Raw genomic sequence first — 19,617 nt, 5'->3', positions numbered from 1 at the left:
AGTTTCTTGTTTGCAAAAAACATTGTAATATGACTTGTGCAATTATGCTACAATTTGGCATATTTTAAAGTATTCTAACTATCTGGGTCATGAAGGAATATTTTAAGCCCTAGAGGAAAAATAATCGCTCAATATTGCAAGGCTCTGTAAATTGTCTCACGCGATGTAGCCAAGATAACAAGTACAAAACGTACGCTCGGCACATTTGGTGAGCTGCGCAGATGCTTTTTTTGTCAAGGTCAGGATGAGGAGGAGGAGGAGGAAATTGGATTTGTGTAGCTGGGCACCTGCAATCACAAAGTGGAGTCCGAGCTGATCTGAGATCAGTTTGTCAAATGGGGGCTGGCTTCCTTTCCCCTCATTTGGGTCATTGGAGTCCAACCTGGAGCCTTTTCACCATCAAGAGCACTTGTCATCGCCTAAAATACACTGCCTCTTTACATCCAAGCTGCCTCCCCCCTCTCGCTGAGAGGACCAGCATGCACCTGTCCCCCCTGGCCATCAAGAGGGACACCTCCCCCCCACCACCACCACCAAAAATATCTCCCCCTCACAAGCACCATCATGGCTGATGATGGCGAGGTGATGAGACGTGACGGAATGGGTTCACATCACAGACAACAGTGGGGGTGCTTATTTTGGGTGGTGGGTGGGGGGCGGGTTGCTTGGGCCTAGACAATGTTGACACAGCTGACTTGTGTACGGGTGTCACCATGATGGCCTCAAAAAGAAAGAAAAAGAAAAAGGCAAGCTGTGGGAAGGCAATGCTGGCATAAGGAAGACTAAATAGACATTTGCATTCAAAGCGTTTGTGATTAAACATTTAATAATTACGATATAACCTAACACAATATAACACACAATATAACACAATTTTTAGTGTAATGTACAAAAGTGCGGAATGTTACAAAAGAAAAGAAACCACTGAAAACTAGTTTCGCTGAATATGTTACCTAAAACATTTGAGTAATTCTGACTTCATAATTCCCAAATTCTAATTCATGACTGGGGAGGCACTGACGTCACCCCCCCCCCCCCTCCGTTAAAATTTGTCCGACAACTAACCGTGTCATAAAAAAAGGTTAGTGAACGCTGCTCTAGAATAGCTTATTCAATATTTGATTTGAACTATTTTAAATAAAATCACATATTAACAGTCTTCACACATAAAAACACTCAAGCAAATGGAATCTGTTCCAAAGTCCGAATCAAACCTTTTAACTCCGGAATTGGTCTTCCTTTACTGATGACCTCCTGCTTCGACAAAAAATCCATAGTTGAAAATCGTTTGAGTTTGCATATGTAATCCTCCATTGTAAAACGAAATGTAAAGCTGGAGAACTTTTTCATCGTTACCTCCGTTGGGTGTCTTTTCAAAGCCGTTTCGCTCATCTAAAGAAACACGACAATCAAACGGAAACCCGCCATTTTAGACGGAAGGCCAGAAAGCAACACACTTGTGTGTACCGCCACCTGCTGGCTGTTTTAAATACTGCACACTTTGTTGGCTTCAATGATAAATAACGAAAGCATAAAAATGATTTCTGTGGTGCGAAATGTCCCATATTTCCACATTATGAACGTTGCACAACAAGACATTTAGCCTCCAAGCCACAGCGGCGCTGCCTTCACGGACGAGGACTCAGGTGGCACGTTTGAGAAGAAAGAAAATGAGGGCAATCCATTCGAGGTAACTTTTATTTTCTGCTACACTTTCTTGGCAACATCAAGGCAAACAAAGTGAAATAATTGGACTAAGCCGAAATCAACCACTTATATTGTCATCTCTGAACGTTTGACACAACTGGTACATGAACGCATCATATCACATCATTCGAATGGTCTGTACTCTTCCTATACAGTGATGAAATGTATTCATTTAACACTATCTGTTAGTCATGTAGTATTAAAAAAAATACAATATAAGATGAGGTGTAGTTATGTCTGTCAAGTCGTTATTTTTTGTTAGCTTTGAATAAATCTTCACGAACGGTCAGAAGCACTTAGGGTCAATGTCGACAAAATCTCCATTTTCCATTTTTACTTCACAGTTGCATTTTTGAATGCAAAGTTCAGCACAGTGTGTTCACAAAACAACATCTGTTTGCCGTTCCGCCGCTTGAACCTGACCAAAGGAGCGCAGAAAGTGTTTAAAAAGTGACTCGTGGGTTTGTAAAGATTAACTCAAGTAGGGTTCGAGGCAGACAAAAGTGTTTAAAAAGTGACCTGTGGGTTCGTAAAGATTGACTCAAAGAAGGTTCGAGACAGACAAGAAGCAAGCTCAAGTCCAAGGAGCGGACACGTACTCAGTGGCAGATGGCCAGGAGGAGACGCTTGAAGTCGCCGCTGCACTCGTCCCTCAGCGCATCCTTCAGGGACACGTCGTACTTCTCCAGGTACATTTCCTTGATGGTCTCCAGGTCGTACTGCGCGACAGTAGATTTTTGTTTGACTTGATGCCACCTCACAACCAAAACAAAGGTTTCACCTCTGAGCGGCACACGACGATGCGTATGAGCGTGTCCTCGTCAGTCCCCGCCCCCTTCATGGCGTCATTCAAACGTCTGGCAAAGTAGAGCTGCGGGTTCTTGGCGACTCTCACTGTAGGGTGACCGAGAAGGACGCGTTTCGTTTCTTTGTCTCGCAACCGTCCGACGTCACAAACTCACCCAGAGCCACGTAGCATCTCTTCAGCGTTCCCGAAGTTTCGTTCTCGATGGCATCCAGGATTTCCGTGCCGGACAGCTGCGGGAAAACAAATCAGCACTCGAGTCGTCATACCGCATGTGTGAGTTGAAAGCCAAAACAAAATGTCGAGTGGCAAAAAAAGAGACTCGGGAGGAACTCACCTGCTCGTACATCTTGAAGGTGGCCTGGAGCTGCAGGTAGTTCCTGGAGGCCAGAATGGAAGTGAAGATGGACTCGTCAGTCCCGAAGCAACCCTCACCCGCCTGCGTGCGGAACACAAGCGTGTCGGAGTCGACCCGCGTCACAAAATTCCGATTCTAGGCAACGGAGGTCACCTCAAAGAGATCGGCGGCGTCTTGCTCCGCCAGCTCCTCGTCCACCTCGTAGCTCTCGTCCCGGATACCCTGCGAAAGCCGACCTTTGCGTGACCTTAGCAAACTGCTAGCGCTGTGATGCGAGATCGCCACGATGACAACTAGAAACATGAGGAGGTGTTTTGGGCGTGGAGTCACCTGCATGAGAGCCATGAGAAGGTTCCTCACGTCGCCGCTCGTGTCGCCCTCGATGTCAGCGTCCAGATCGCGTTCGTGCACTGACAATGCAGACATGATGAAAACAACCGTAAGGGTTCAAAGCGCGACATTCGGCCGTACCTTGAGAGTAGCACTCCCTGAACATGGCAATGTCCTGCAAAAACAGACGTCGGCCAATGAGAACGAGGCCATCGAACCACGCGCCCGTTTTTTGTTGGCCAACTCAAAGCCACTGACGGAATTGGTGGCGCTGCACAGGAGCTCCACCAGCACGTCCTCGTCGGTGCCCGCCCCCTTCATGGCCCTCCTCAGCTCCTTGACGGCGTAGATGATAGGCAGGTCCAGCATGGCCAGGATCGCCTTCTCAAAGTTCCCTGACAACTCGCTCTTGAGCTTGTCCGCCAGCTCCTACGCCAAAACAAACATCTTGCCCATCAGCCAAATTTGAAGCGGGTTGCAGAAAGGGTCTGACAACAGCCAAAGGCGCGCGACTCACGTCGTCGTACTTGTCAAAGTAGGCCTGCTTGATTTGCTGACGCTGGTCCGAGCTGCGGTTGGCCAGGATGTCGATGATGGCCTGCTCGTCGGTGCCTGCAAACGGAGGCTGGTCATCGGCGGCCAAGAGGCGGCGGCCCAGAAGCGGCTGGCTTGCTTACCGAGTCCCTTGCAGGCTTTTCGGATGACCTTGACGTCAGCCAGGGCATCAAAGTCCTCGTAGGGCACGATGGTGGGCTGCAAACACGAGACAGGGGTGGACATTTTTGCAATCATTCTTTGACAATTTTTTGGAAAATGCAACAAAGGTATATGGATTCAAGCTACCGAGCTGAAACCGATGCAAAGGGAGGAGGCCAACATTATTTCTCATGTCAAGATCACACGTTGTTTTTCTGAAAATCCTATTTAAATCATCCAATTAACAGAATGGCTCATGAGAGGCACGCGAGGGGGGAGGAGAGACCACCAAGCCCGGCTGGAAAAATTCCAGGCCTGTAGTTCTAAACAAGCACAAGTGTGCTATGCCGCTAGACTCGGCTCTCATCTTGCAGTATTGACCACCACTTAGTCATCTCATTTCTTTGGTCACCTTCAGAATGTTCTGGGCTACTTTTTTCCATTTAGAGTACAAATGTTGATCTGGTTTTTACCAGCGATTTTGTGCACCATAAATGGCGCTTGCTTGTGGTGAACTGCAGGAGTCCAGTGACCGTGAAGGTATCACGCCCCCCCTTGCAGTGCACGTAACGGCGCTGCCATGAATTGCGCATGGGCGTGGCCTGCCGCTCCACTAAAACGTCGGTAGAATTCAACTAAAATGAACAGAAAAGGCAAATGGAGACAATCCAGCGCCAAATGTGGCAAAACACATGTGCTTTGTCTTGTTTTGTATTGATGTATGCGGGAATAAGAACGTTTGCGATTTTTATTAACACTAGAGAAAAAAAATATGGCAGGCAATTGCCAAGATTTGATGGCGAACAACACCGACCTGGCAGTTTCCCATGATTCGAATTGGGAGTTTGGCTGGTGATGATCGATGTTCGTGGGAACAAGTGCAGGCTCGTCCAGTCCGATCCAAGAAGGGAAAAAGGAGACAGCGTCTGACGTCATCACGCACTGGGACAAGTTAACTGTTTGTACTCTCGGAGCACAACTATTTTAATAAAAAATAAAAGTAAATTAGAAATACAAGTGTATTGTTAGCATTATCATTATTATTGATCGTATCATAAATAATATAACATATATTTCACAAAATTTAAATGTCATTGGTGTTATTATGTATGGTGACGAAATAAAATTGATTTTAATAATTATAAATAAAATGAAGCTACTGTTAACAAAGTAGATAAAAAAATCCCATCCATATGAATAACTTAAAAACAGGTTTCTAAAAAATGTAATAATGTAAACGAACATTTACATCTAGTGGATGTTAACAGCACGTTGGAAATTCAATATCGATTTTTTTGTCTTTTCTATTTTCTATTAAAACGCTATAAACGGAATATAAATAGTTTATGCTTTTGATTGTTTACACAAAATAAGTTTAGTTTTCCATGATGAAGGACAGACTTAATTGAATCACTTGGTGTCCATCAACCTGCAGTCAGTGTGCAGCCAGAGGAGACGAAACGGTTAGCATGTTCCTAAAATTAGCTGATGAAGGCTACTGACGTCAGAGCAAAGAGCTTTTTTTTTGTTGTTTCCTTTTTCTGAATGAACACTTGAGTGGTGTGTCATCACGGCCTTGGGGTGTGTGTCCCTGCAGGATTCGTGCGCACTTGTGACAAGTCAGTAACCAAATTGTCTGGACTGGATTATTTTATTTTGGGATAACTACTCCCGACCTTCAAATTTGTCCTCAGAGCATTGCGACCTATTTTTGTTAGCGTAACCTTACAACAGTTTCATCGACACGTAGTGACACTGTACATGTTAAACGTATACGAATTATCACATATATGTGACAACTTTCTTCTCGAAAAATTAAAAAAAAAAATTCTATGCTATCATTCTGCGTTTGTTTTTGTGACACTTTTTATCGGAGCATTACGACTTTGTTATCATAGCATTATGATTTTGTAACATCACAGATCATCGTTAGAACATTTTTTAATCGAAACGCTTTACACATCTCTGTAATTACCAATAGCTGCCACAAGATGGTGGCAAAGGACTACTTTGTCTCACTTAATTGTTTCTTTGGCGCCGTCTGGTGGCGTCAAAGAAACACTGTCAGTGCTTTAGCCTGAGCGCAAATGTTGGCGAGCTGGTTTCCACCATCATTTTGGAAACAGGCCAATTAGCAATCGCAGACCTGATTGGAACTTTTTATTTTCAGGAAGTACCAGCAACTACAAAGCTAGAATCTCAGATGTGCCTGACACACAAGCTCAAACAAATGCTCCCCCTCCCACCAGGTGCTGCCCCCCGCCCAACCCTCTCTCCCCAGCCCCCACCCCAATACCCCACGCACATCTTTTATGAGTCACCCACTCCCACCCTCACTAAATGACACAGTCATGACTCACCGACTGTGCATGCGCGCGTGCCAGCTTCAAACGCTTGCAGGAAATACGAGCTCAAGAACGAGTATGGCGAAGAAAGACTACAAAGATGGCCGCCAGACGCCTCCTCATTTACTGCAGCTAAAAAGAAACGAAAACAAGAGGTTGTTGGTAACATGGATTTTTGTCATTCATTCAGTCTCTGCCTATACCCATACAAACATAGTTTACATACAATACTTAGGTACTATACATATATACATCTATCTATCTATCTATCTATCTATCTATCTATCTATCTATCTATCTATCTATCTATCTATCTATCTATCTATCTATCTATCTATCTATCTATCTATCTATCTATCTATCTATCTATCTATCTATTTTTTTGTTCGTGTACAAAGATGCAGAACAGCGTACGTCTTTTTATAGAAATATTTATTGCAGAGGAGGTATCTTTTTATGTACATGCTATCACAATCGAACACAATAGAAATCTACCAAAGTTTTGTCATATACGGACGCTATAAGCTTGTCGTCGTCAGAACAAGCACGTATTACGGCGGGCGGGTCAGAGACACAATCAGGCGCTAAACAACTCGTAACAGTCCATAAACATCTGATGTTGTTCTATCCAGGGCAGTGAAACGTTGGTCCGACTAATTTCTCAAATTCATGCAGAAGCCACGAGATTTACAACGTTACAGCAGTGTATAGGAGGAATACACGAGGAAGAGGAGGCGGTTTCCATTGCCGCCGGGGTTCTCGGCTCTGATTGGTGACCGGGGAGCTACGAGAGAAGTGGAGGCGTGCGCATGTGTGTGAGCGTGCACGCTTTCATCACGTCAAGACAGAACATTGCGCTCTTATTCCCTCTCGTCTGGAAACACAGCAGGTCAAAGACGCAATTTGTTTCCTTTTCTCTGAAGCGCTTACCATGCAATTTTTGGTCAGAGTGACCCTCAACGAGGCGCAGATGGCGCATCCTAAGCATAAAAGTCAAGAGAATAGGCCAACTCCTTTTCAAACTTGGAGCTGACTGGTCGTCATCACCGGCCGGGGCAGTACAAGTCAACGTGGCAGTGCTTCTTCTAAAGACCCCTCCAAAAAACGAACGCGCACTCTGGACCGATCCGAACCGAGGCTTAAAGATTAGTTTGGCCGCACGGAAAATACTTGGCAGGAGACAGCGAGTGTTTGATTGGAAATATCCAAAAATGTGTAGCTATCTAGCTAGCCATTTTGTTGGCTTAGGGTCGTCAATGTGAAACGTTGCCAATGATGGATGAGTGGTAAATTTGCAGCAGCCTTTCCGGCTTCTTGTTGAGACGACGCGAGTGATCGGCATCAAACGCTTTGATACATAACATGGAACAAAGTAAAATTTGGCTGACATAGTGGGCGCTCTGCTACATGGAAACGTCAGATACGAAAAATGCCGATGACGGGAGGGCTCGCTTGTTTCACTTTTGACCCGTTGCCCGGTGGCGAGTGGGCACGCCAGCTAGCACTGATACACGGGAGCGGGCAGAGACGAACGAGCCGCCGCTCGCTTGCTTGCAGGGTTGAAATTGTAGCACGCCACGGCACACACGGTCGCTACGTGTGCCCGGTCGAAGAGAATGCGATGCGGCGAGGGTTTGGCACCGACATAAAAGCGCCATTTGAGATGCGGGAAAAGCCCACTTGGCACTGGCCAGGTGTTGTTTGAGTCGGGTTGGTGGAGTCAGCTAAAGTGCTTCAGACGTGAGCGGTTGGCTAACGTTTGCGATCGCCATGCCCGGCCGGCGTGGGCTCGTCCTCCCCTTTCCGCTACTTGGAGCTCCTTACGACGACTCGTCCGAGTCCCCGCCCGCGCGAGTGCCCAAAGTGGCGGAGACGTTGCATAATTGGTCTGAGAGTCATGTTCAGGATGGTCTTGTTTGTAAAAGGTGTCGTCTACAAAGTAGAACAAACGGGAAAGGAAGGCAACTGGTGGAACGCAATTAATTTTTTGAGGTCCAAGGTTGGCGCTCCGTTGGGGCCGAGCGTCACGCCGTCTTGTCGTCGACGTCCCCGGGACAAACGCCGGCCTTGTTTGCGGGATCGGGATGGCTACCGGCCTCCTCAAAGTCCCAGGGGCAAACCTCGGCCTTGTTGACATTTGCGCTCTTGCGTTTCTCCACAGCGGGTACCTCCTGATGAGCGGCCGCATCCCAGGGACAAACCTCGGCGACTTTCTGCCGCTTCTCCCATGACTTGCTCTTGTCCTTTGCTTTTGTTTGCCTCTTGTCGTCGCCGCCGCTTCCCTTCTTGTCCTTCGATTTGGAACTGCCAGCAGGGCTGGGCAAGCCTTCAGGAGATGCCGGATTGTCCCAGGGACAGACTTGGGCTTTAAGCGACGTGTCCTCATCCTTTGCAGGAAAAGTCTGTTCTCCAAAGTCCCACGGACAAATTTCGGCTCGATTGTTTTGGGCGTTTCCGGATTTGGATGGAGGTTGCGGCTGTTTCTTGGAAGCTGCGCCGCTTTGGCTATCGTCCCCGGGACAGACTTCCTGCCCGGCAGTGGCGGCCCTCTGAGCTTCCTTGGACTGTCGGCCAGCAGTGGGAGTCTGATCCCAGGGCGTCTGCTTGTGGCCTTTACTGGCCCTGCTGCCCCCCCCGTGAACGGTGGTGCTTTCCTCTGGTGCGATGGAAACGTGTTTTTGGACCTTGCTCTCCGAAGGCGTCGGCTGGTCTTCCACTTCCCAGGGACACACCTCCGAGACATCGTAGAGGTCTTTCCCCTTGAGCGGCTCGGCGGGCTGTTTGGCGTTCCTGCCTTTGGCGGCCACGTTCTTGGGCTCGCTCTCTTCTTTGCTCTCTGGCCCATCCTCATCGCTTTGGTTCTTTCCAGCCAAGCCCAACGTCCTCTCCTTGGCGGTGGCGATGACGCTGAGGGACTTGCGCAACACAGAGGCTCGAGGGTGGAGGGGTTTTTTGTCGGCGCTCAGGTTGTGGGCGCTGGCCGATTTACAGACCAGAGGCACCAACTCGGCGGGGGCGTCCAGGCTTTCCCGGGACTTCCTGTTGAGTGGCCTCTTGCCCATCAGGGCCTCGAGCAGGGAGCCTTGGGCGGCGCTCACGTCCATCTTGTCGACGGCCAAGCCGCTGGAGCCTTGGCTCAGGCCTTGACTCGGGCTTTGGCTCGGGGCTTGGCTCGGGCCTCGGCTTGGGCCTTGGCTCAGGCCTCGGACGTGGTCGTAGCTGCTGTGTGACTTCTTCAAGGAGAATGCTTTGTTTTTCAGGCTCTCCTCCTTGGCCGCTTTGTGCGGCATCTGGTCAAAGGGGTTTTTCTTGAGAACGCAGAGACTGCTGCGATTGCTGCCGTGCTCGTTGCCGCCGTCCTTGTCCTCGCGGCTGCACTGGCGGTGGACCGACTCGGGGATCTCGGTGATGCGCCTCATCAGGGAGCGCCCCAGGCCCTTCTTGGAGCTGCGCTTCTTCTGCAGATGGGGGTTGTTAGCCAGCATCTTCTTCCTCTTGTAAATCTCCAGCTGGGAGTAGAGTTTCTTCAGCTCCTCCTGCGTGTTAGAGAGGAGGACAAAGCACTCAGACGCCGCTGCCACAACAGCAGCTACACCGCTAGCAAAAGCCCGATGCCACGTCCCCAAAGCTCACCCGAATGTCCTCGGGGTCCAGGCTGTGTTCGCTCCACGCCGACGTGATGCTGCTGTTCAGGTAGGAGCCCGAGCGACCCATGTCCAGCTCGTCCTCGTACGCCTCCGAGGCCATGTCGTCTCGCATCTGTGTGCCCGCAAACAGAAACTGCGTCCACGTGCACACACACCATTGGGAAAAAAAAAAAAACACACTTGAGATTTCACACTTGGTGAACAATCCTTTGCTAAGCCTGTAATGGCAAGCTCTCATCTCAAAAGTGAACAACAACAAATTGGCGTGGCCTGAAGGCACCTTGGGAACCAGCAGCAGGCCCAGCGTGACCGTGACGGTCAGGTGTGTGTGCGTGAAGAAAAGTAGAAGCATCCAGTCGGGATGGAGCTCGGCAGCCAGCGTGAACCTGTGGCATTTTTTTGTCCAATTAGATTTCAGCCTCTACGTGTTGTTGTGTTTTTTTGTTCGGTCCGCATTCACCTGATGACGTAGAAGATGGGCGACAGGACGAGCTCGTTGTGGACGGCGAAGGCCATGTAGCGAGGCTCGTGGAAGGCGGACGGCACCGTCCTCACGGCGTAGCACAGGTACACCGACCACAGCAGGAACAGGAACTCGGCTGTAAACGACCGCACGAACGTCTGATTGCAATACTTTCGAAGGCCCGCTGAGCTTTGAATCTTACCGACGGCCATCATGTAGTCCCAGCGGTCCACGAGGCACATGCTGAACTGCAGCCCGTCGGGCGTGTAGCCCACGTCGATCAGCGCCGACTTCCTGTCGGCGACCTGGCACACGGCCGACGTCCAGGCCACCAGGAACCAGCAGACCACCAGGAGGATGATGGCCAGCAGCCGCAGAACCCGCCAGCTGGTCATGTAGGGAATCCTCTGAGCCGTGCGCGACAGGAAGACCTTCAGGACCCTGCAGACGCAACAGTTGCCTTTTATACCGCCGCCTCCGATATTGCACCTCGACACGACGGATAAAAGGACCGGAATTTTTCAATTAGCGCCGTGAGATGCTATTCTATAGCACCCGCATCATTTTTTATGAGCTAGTATGAACATGGTTGTCATTTCCAAGCAGCCGCTCCGGGGTGAACGGCGGCCGCTTTTATGGAGGAGCCTAAATAAAAGACGAGACACGATGAATTCCAAAGGCATCATCAATCAAACACACACGCGCTGCTATTATTAGTCTGTGCCCTTCACGCGCATTGATGAAGCAGCATTGGCCAGCGCTAATGAGCCCCCCCCACCCCATGAAAAATGGATCCATGTCATATCAATTTTTCACTCAAGGTTTTCTGTCCAGACTCCTCCTCGTCATCATCAGGCAAAAAGTCACACAGACGAAGAAGAAGTCTGCTCCGTGTGTCGTGCGTGTGTCACCTGTACAACTTGAGCGTGAGCGTGCCGTAGACGGTGGCGAAGCCCAGCAGTCGAACCCAGCGCAACAGGATGCAGCGGAACACGCCGGGCTGAAAGTAAAGGATCCCCACCTGGAAGACGAAGGAAGAAGGGAAAGGCCATCATTAGCAAGTGCAAGCTGGCAAGCTGAAAGGAAATACAGTGAAAACAGGAGGAGCCTCAAAGTTGAACCCTGTGGAACACCACATGACAATTAATGTTTTTGCTCATCGCCTCATGTTCGTGCACTCCCATGCTTCAAAATGGATTTTTTCAAAAAATTGTTCTGATTATCTTAGCGCTGCAGATGTGCCGTGATTCCCCCTGTGGGATTAATGATCGGATTAGCCGAGGCATTCATAGAATCCCGCAGGCGCAAAGCGAAATGTGGATATTGTCGCTCGGTCTGAGTCATTTAAGGGACACGCTCAAGTCGGTCCTGCAGCGCTGCCTGCAACTCAACTCCGCAAGGAGCGCGAGACCACAACCAGGAAAAAAGCGGCCAGAGGTCACGTTCCAGGACAGACAAAAAAACCTGGATGGTGTTTTTCAGTCTTTTAGTGCTGTCAAGCGTTGGGGATGTTGGGCAACACGCCACAGAAAATGTCGGCCATGTTAGTCTGCGAGACCGATGTGTCTCGAGAGTGCCGCCTCCTCTGTTCATGGCGGCCGTTGGATGCAGGCTTGCTTCCAACCTGCACTTCCTGTCTCGGTGAGCAGGAAGAAGCATGCTGGCGGGAGATGGAGCAGAAAGAGGAGGAGGCTAATAACGATTGATCCATTTTTATATGAAAGCCAACACGCAGGCGGGCTGGGGGGCGGGGGTGAGCGGCGGCTTTCCGGAGAGGAGGTAATGCTTTCTGCGTCCCCGAGGTGGGCTGAGTGTAAATTACGCCCGGCTCGGTGCCGCCGTTCCCTTGGCTCCTCGTCGCTTGGGAGATATTGCCGCCTTCCTGTGACGGGACGAGGAGAGAAAAAGTGACGACGGCGGGTCGGGTCAGCTCGGGCGAATGCCGGGAGCGCTCTGAAGAAAGCGACAAGCGAGGATCTCATTTTCAGTTCTCGCACACGACCCCCAAAATATGTGCGCTCCACAAAGCCGCGGGAACAGGATGGAATGCATCTGTCTCCAGCTGTTCAAGAGGAGCACAAGCATTGCAAATGCAAGCGTCGGCGGGCGTCTATTTTTAGACTGCCAGCGATGCGTCTCAACGCGGCTCTTGTGGGATTCGCCACGTGCTGTGTGTGTGTGTGGATCAATCTCTGCACCTTCACCGCATGCACCGAGATGCGCCGTTTTGTGTTCTTTTTTTTCCCCCTCGCTACCTGCGCCAAGCTACCTTTGTAAATGCTGCGCAATCATTTGTAGGTGCCTATTTTTGGCTGCAGCAGATTTCAGCACACGATCACGCCCCCGCGACGGCGGGCGACCACCTCGTACCTCGGCTTGCCCACCAAAGGTTTGCTTACGTGGGCTCGGCGCGGCTGATTCATAGAGATTGTTTGGTGCTGAGCGGGCAAAGCAGCTCGGCAACACTGGGAACCTTAATTGGCATCTCGGCAGAATGTCGGTAGAGGGTCAAGGTCAAAGATGTTGAAGTTGAAAGAAGTTGAATTTAGTTCTTCATCCAATCAGTAGAAAGAAAGAAAGAAAGAAAGAAAGAAAGAAAGAAAGAAAGAAAGAAAGAAAGAAAGAAAGAAAGAAAGAAAGTTCAGCTCAGGACGGCCTCACCGGGAAGTAGAGAAGCAACACTCCACACAGGATGACCTCCAGCAGGACCACGCCTGACGCTCGGATACTCTGCGCACACACAAAGCGACCATCTCGCACTTTGGAATCCAAATTCACGTTTTGGCTGCAGGAAGCGAACTACCTTGTTCCTTCGAAAGCGGTAGACCAGCAGCATGCTGAGCAAGAGCACCAGGATGCAGAGGCTCTGGAAGGCCATGACGGCCGTGCGCAGCGCTCCGTCCCGCCGCGCCGCGCACGGCGTGTCGTCCTTGCAGAAGGCGCAGCCCGGCCGGCACGGCAGGCATTCGCTGGAGGACGCCACGTTCCCGCCACCTGCCGCGTTCCCGCCGCCCATCCCTGGGGGAGGAAGACGCCCGCCGCTTAGCCCGACAGACGATGGCAAGGCTCGCGTCAACCGTGACGGCGTTTGCTAACTCGGCTACGGCGGCCGACTTACTTGTAAAGCCGGCGGCGGCAGCTCGGTAGAAGCCTTTCCTGCAGAGACACTTGTACTTGTCCAAGACGAATCCATGTCCGCGCGTGGGCAAACACTGAACACAAAAAGCGAAATGATTTCACTTTGTGGCCAACATTGATAATAAACCGTTCTGAGCATCATGCGCAATGTGACGGACATTAGCGAGCTCATGCAGACTCATATTTGTTTGCTAATATTTGGACACGGGAGCGTCGGAATATTCAGCTCCGTCTGCATCCCGGCTGTCGGTCAAAGGCGCTCTGACTCGCAGGTTGCCATGGCGACGTGCACTGGTGAGGCTCTTTTTATCAGCGCGCTTCATGCTGTCACACAAGCTCCATTTCCCAGAAGGACGCTTGGTTTCGTCGAGAGCCGCGTCCCGTTCATGAGCACTGACCAATGCATTTGGCTTCTGACCCTTAGCTGTCCGTACCGTTGCCTTCCCGACACCCTGAAAGTGTTTTGGTTTGTTTTAATCAATGGAAAACTACTCTGTATTGTCTCATTTCATGTCTCATACATTTCTTGACCTTGTGACCCTTGATACAGATGGGCAAGCGGCACTTTTTAGCCCAAAATGGCATTTTAGCGACAGTTGCGTCATGCTTGGGATCTTTTTTTTTTTTTCATGAGTGGTATTTTTTATTACATGTCTACGGTGCGACGACACCAACATGCATATGACGCCATGTTTGTCATGAGCCCGCTATTGTTTGAAGAAGCGAGTTAGTTGCGCAGGCTTCCTGTTAAGGTATTTTCCTCCCCCTCGGAGCTCACTCATTCAGGCTTCTGGCACCTCTAATGAAGGCACCTCAACCCTTCCCCGCGCTGACGTTTTCCTTGCGACGTGCCGCTAATTGAGCCGCATCTTTGGAGCCGAGTACACATGGCGGGTTCTCAAACAGACGTTCTCCACCGTCACCTCTGCGCGACACCACACAAGGGAAGATAAGATCCCGGTCAGGCTAATTGATGCTGAGGGCAGCGCCTACTTCTTCTTCTTGGACCGGCTTCTGCTGGCTAATTGGGAAGCCATTGGCGGCAACGAGAAATACTCGGTTCCCAGGATCGTGCCAGAATGACGGGAGGAACGACAGCACGCATAAAAGGAGGGAAAATGGAGAAAGTGTGTGTGCGCGCGCAATCTGCAAAGTGCCAGCTCAGGGTGGCACCCGGGAAATTAAGCGCTGTTTATTTTAAAGGCTTTGTCTTTTTCTGCTCTGCTCCCTGCAGCAGCATATGCAGGAGCTCTTCTCATGACACCTCATTAGATGCACACAAACACACACTGCGCTCTGATTACGGAGGGGGGAAGGGAGACCAAAAGGCGGGGCCTATCTGGCAAGTCGCTTGGCTAAACTCAAACTGTGGTCTTTACTGCAAATGAATTACGGCATCTTACATTGGAGTGTGAGGAAACAAATTCCCCAGACGCCATCATCGTTTTGGGCTGTTAATTGAGTCGCATGTGAAGTAGAAGGATCGAGACAGGAGGTCATCGCTTTGACGTCAAGGCCTTCAAAAACATCCTCGAAATAGAATTTATTTCCGTTTCCTGGAATAAACGAGACGGGCTGAATCTAAATTTGGCACATCAGGGAACAAGATGTTCCAGCTCCAGTGCTAAAAATGGCCAAATACAATTGGGATCAAAACCTCTGCAGTCGCATGTGTGCGTGCATGCTCCTGGCACGGCTCTTTTGCGTGCTTATAGAGGTGAAGGAAGGTTAGTTGAGTTGAGTTGAGGGGCAAGTGTGACTCCTTTCGGGAAGCAAAGCGCGCTCCTGCCTAACACAAGTCTGCAAGGCCAACCATCCATTTTCTCTGCTTCTTCCGCTGTCCACACGAGCGTCTCTGGCATCGACTGTCCACAGAGAGGTGGAAGTACTCAGACAAGGGGCGGGGGGGGTGATGAATTATTGAAGGGGGGCTCAATGCAATCCACTACATCGCATGCATTATGAAGCACGCTATCTGCAGCTTGGCCCAAAATGGCAGAGAAACGGGCAGTGCGCTGCGTCCTGTCATTGTAAACAATCATTTTCTCCTGTTTATTTTGGGTGCAACTGCACTGTCGGCCACTAGATGGCGGCGCACCGTCATGGACATTTGAAAGAAGAGTCAAAGTATTTCAAGCTCTGATGAAGATGACTGAACATCAAGACATTCTTATCTCGTGGCTGTAGGTCACGTTTAGAACGTAGCGCACATCTTTGCTATCCACACCTTGCTTCCGTTTCGGATTGATGATTGTCAACAAAGGGAATGGAAAGCTTTGTTGATTTTGGCCCTCGACAAATGTGACATCACAGTGAATACGTCTCGAGGTACACGCGACCGACTCGGATTAGGATGAGGCATTCGCGAGCGTGTACAAAACGGCTAATAGGGTTTGCTTAAGTAGCATTCGGCGTGTAACGGGACCTCGCAGGAACAACCATCCGGTCGTTTTACCGCCTCGGTGTCATTTAGCGGAGCGCTGACCGAGCGTGAGCCTTGGCCGAGGTTCCGCTTTAAGAGGATCGATGTTCTGTCCATTGCACGTGCAGGAACAGGCGCACTCACCTCCATAGTGGTCAGGTTGCAGCGATGGGTTCCAGCAAACCAGCCATCAGTAGAGCACTGGTCGATATCAACATCCTGGAGATTGATGTCGGCTCGCACCACGCCCCTGCAACACAGGAGGCCGGCGTCAAGCATCAAGTTCACTCTGGCCACTAGCGACCAAGGCTGTTCACCCGCACATGGGGTTATCAGAATCCGCTGTAAGCAGAGCAATGAAGATTTACCTTCTGTGCCTACGTGGAAATAAGTAAACTTTTTAGGGAGATGGCAAGACAAAGGCCGGCACAAACCCACTCAGGCTTGGCTAATGTTTTGCTGGGGCAGCGCCGCTATCTGGGTAATCGCCTCCAAAGGGACGGTCGCCTTTGATACGAGTTCGTCTTTGGCAGAGGAACGCGGAATGTCAACGCTTGAAGATTAGCAGCTAACATTTAAGTCACTCTGATGGGCAAAAGCTTGGACCCTCTTTGCAGGGTGACTCAATCTGACGCACGAATGACCCGATGAACTTTTCACAAAGGTTTCAAGACGAGAAGGAGAATGTGGTGTAAAAAAAGCCACGTGTGAGCGTTCCCTGGGGAAAATGTCTCTTAAGTGACAGAAATGCATTACGCTGACAAGGGGAAAGGAGAAATGAATGCAGCCTGGCTGCCGGGCAGAGCACTCCAGTGACGAGGCGACCCGGGTCCTTTTATTGAGTCCTGTCGCTGCTCATCAGGCGGGACGCACCGCCTGTGGCCAAGACGCTGTCAAAGCAAAGCAAATAAAGGCTGCCTTCTCCTTCTCATTCTTTCAGCTGCCACGTGATGTCATATTTATCGACGCTCGTTCAAAATTCCTCCGCCCTGCATCGAGACGGGAAAACGGTCTCACTGGACATTTCAAGTGCCCAGCAAGTGTTGCCCGAGATAGCAAATTAAGAATGAAGAAGAAAAAAAAAAGAGCAACAAGAGTTCACCCACCTGGCGCACTGCAGCCTGATCACAAACCACAGGAGGGCACCAAATCAAAATGGCCTGTGCATGCGAGTTGTACATCTTTTATGATTAATTAATTGTCGCGTTGATTGCCCATTCAGCGCAAAAAAAAAAAAAAGCAACTCTCTGGGGATATTTAAACAATACCAAACGCCACTTTTGTGTCACGCCGTTCAGATGGCATGGAAGGGGGCGGGGCAGCCAATAATCACATTCCGCCGTTAAGAGACAACTGAAGAATGTTTGAAGCTGCAATTAAATCAATCGGCGCACTTTTGGACAATAGCGGGCGGACTATCCGGTGAGCCAAGCGGAGGTGCTCCGACCCGCTTGGACTCATTTGCGATCTGTGCCTGCCCGCCTGCAAGCCACTCGGAGGTGTATCAGTTCAACATTCAGTCAAGACCCGACACACACGACGAGCGATGCGCATGAATTATTCATTGAGATGATGTCGGTCAGGCTCCCACTTGACTCTTGCAGGCAGGCAAGCAAGCGCTGATACGCGCAAACATCACACGTGATGCGGCGCCACGGGCGGAGGCCAAACGCATGATTTGGATTTCACTGATTTGCTTTACCGCTGCATGCAACTGTGTGTGTGACTCATCCCTTCATTGGAGAAAAAAAATGCAAGTTTGGAAGGGAACAAAAAGAATCACGCCTGCAGCTAGAGGTTTCCACCGTGGTTTGAGCTATTTATAGCCTCCTTTGGGGTGAGGGGGGGGTGCTATGTTTTGGGAGACGCATGAGCCCCTTATTACACCTGACGCTGGCCTAGGTGTGACACAATTAAGAATTGTCCACCGATTTGAGACATTTACAGGGCTCATTTGACAGACTCCAAGATTTGCCAAAAGACAAACAACCCAAAATGTTACCCGGGTCACTTTTGTACCACGGCGATGGACAAATGCACCAATGGTTTGTTTGACAAGGTCGATTGTCATTTACAATGAGGACCTGGAGGCGACTTAAGCTTCACTTTGACAGCGGCCGGGCGCGGGATTCAAACCGACCTTTGGGTGACGGGACGAGCTGGTCTACCAACAAATGACAAATCTCTGCGGCGCGGGAACACATAATGGAAGAAGTTTTAAATAATAGAAACTGTTCCAAACTTAGCATCAGAAGCCATTTGAAGGAAGTACCAGTCAAGTGTGGGAAAGCCCTGCATGGCCTAAAAGTACTAAGACCTAAATCCTAAACAGAGGTGAGTTCTTCTTACCTGAACTCCGGAGCCATGTTGGGCCCTATGCTGTAGAAGGCAGCAGACAAGGTCGACAGCCACCGAGGGACAAAGTTGCCGTTGTGGCACTCCAGGTAGGGTGCCGACCACTTGACGTGCATCTCGTCCGGGATCAAACTTTGACCCCTCCTCAAGGAGTTGCCCACGGCTGCCAAATCCTGGCTTGGCACCTTCTTCTGGAAGGTGGCCTTCCTCCTGTGCTTGACGCCGCGGTGCCACTCGCCATCCCCCGAGTGGTTGTGCAGGCCAGAGAGGTCCTGGAGCGCGATCTCGCCTCTGGTCCTGGTGGCCTGCACGTGCACCCCGTCCGAGGAGGCGATCACAGCCCGGTGGATCTTCTGCTCCGCCAGGAGGAGGCTGCGGACTATTGCATGGTACCAGTCGACATCTCGCCGCGCGCTTTGCTCCCCGGACCTGTTGGCTTGCAGCACCAAGCTGAGCAAGTTGGCGGCGTGCAGCACCGCATCCAGCGCTGAGCGATGTGTGCTCTCGGGTGACCTTCCCCCCCGCGGCAGCTCGAATCTGCGCGAGCAATTGGCCTGCTCCAGGACACTCGAGTCGCCCGTGTGCAGGAAGTCGGCAACCGCGGCGGGGAGGCGCACCCGCTCCTCGTTGCCGCCGCCGCGAAGGTGAGCCAGCCGGTGGCCGCGAAGGTGCGCCCCGCCGCCTTCGCGCACCGCTGCCGGCCGGGCTGCCGCCGCCGCGATGACGAAGCCGACGAGCAGCAGCAACGCCAGCCGGACGACAGCCTCCATCGCCCTCCAGGTCGCGTCCGCTGGTTTGCCTGGGAGGATGGATTTTGCAGGCAGGTCGTGCGAGCGGCAAAGATGCGAACCGGTGGCAGCGTTAAACCATCGCCGGGCTACTTGTGGGCTCTCCTAATCCTCGCTTTAATGTCGTTTCCCCCTTCGCCCCAAAAGAAATCCAAAAATGGAAAGCCCCGGTTGTCTTCTTGCAAACCGCTTCAGCGACGCTTCGTGGAGTCTCCGTGGAGGACGCAGGGGGGCGGGGGTCTTTCTGCGGCGGCGTCCTCTCCTGCTTGCAGACTGAATCCAAACCAAGAGGAAGAAGAAAGAGGAGGGAGGGAGGGAGGGAGGCAGGGATGGAGGGAGGGAGGGAGGGAGGGATGTTATTGTTATATTTATATATTTTCTGCAGGCGGCGATTCAACGGGAGATCTTAACGCACTTCGCCCTCTTCCGACCACAACGAGCATTAAAGTGGGCTGCGAAGACCGAGAGGGAGAAAAAAAGACTCACCATCGGGAACGGGGACGCTTAAAGCCCGTCGTCCTCGGCGGTTGTTTTAAATGAGATTAATAAGGACATGATTCAAG

At 50.7% G+C, this 19,617-nt stretch overlaps 2 protein-coding genes across 3 annotated transcripts; both read right to left on the bottom strand.

Moving 5' to 3' along the window:
• Positions 1–1,680: 1,680 nt before the first annotated feature.
• On the bottom strand, positions 1,681–4,847 carry LOC119139136 (annexin A13-like). Of its 2 annotated transcripts, XM_037279547.1 has the most exons (11): positions 4,711–4,847; positions 3,878–3,953; positions 3,718–3,812; positions 3,459–3,629; positions 3,342–3,375; positions 3,201–3,280; positions 3,024–3,092; positions 2,850–2,951; positions 2,670–2,745; positions 2,489–2,601; positions 1,681–2,426 (listed from the first exon to the last, which is right to left on the bottom strand). In XM_037279547.1, exons 1-11 carry the CDS (start codon positions 4,723–4,725, stop codon positions 2,307–2,309), a joined length of 951 nt encoding a protein of 316 aa, XP_037135442.1. In that variant the 5' UTR covers positions 4,726–4,847; the 3' UTR covers positions 1,681–2,306. The 2 variants fall into 2 exon arrangements, with proteins under 2 accessions (XP_037135442.1, XP_037135441.1); XM_037279546.1 differs by lacking the exon at positions 4,711–4,847 and having other exon boundaries at positions 3,878–3,995.
• A 2,729-nt stretch (positions 4,848–7,576) lies between these two features.
• On the bottom strand, positions 7,577–19,343 carry LOC119139134 (probable G-protein coupled receptor 158). Its single transcript, XM_037279542.1, has 11 exons — positions 18,261–19,343; positions 16,056–16,161; positions 13,470–13,563; positions 13,155–13,369; positions 13,013–13,081; positions 11,263–11,372; positions 10,554–10,792; positions 10,349–10,487; positions 10,169–10,274; positions 9,875–10,021; positions 7,577–9,777 (listed from the first exon to the last, which is right to left on the bottom strand). The coding sequence occupies exons 1-11, from the start codon at positions 19,034–19,036 to the stop codon at positions 8,266–8,268; spliced, it is 3,513 nt and encodes a 1,170-aa protein (XP_037135437.1). The 5' UTR covers positions 19,037–19,343; the 3' UTR covers positions 7,577–8,265.
• Between the last annotated feature and the right edge of the window lie 274 nt (positions 19,344–19,617).

Source organism: Syngnathus acus, chromosome 20, assembly GCF_901709675.1.
Source record: "Syngnathus acus chromosome 20, fSynAcu1.2, whole genome shotgun sequence".
Classification (NCBI taxonomy): domain Eukaryota; kingdom Metazoa; phylum Chordata; class Actinopteri; order Syngnathiformes; family Syngnathidae; genus Syngnathus; species Syngnathus acus.
The sequence above is the reverse complement of the archived record's forward strand: the minus strand, read 5'-3'. Positions and strand labels throughout refer to the sequence as shown.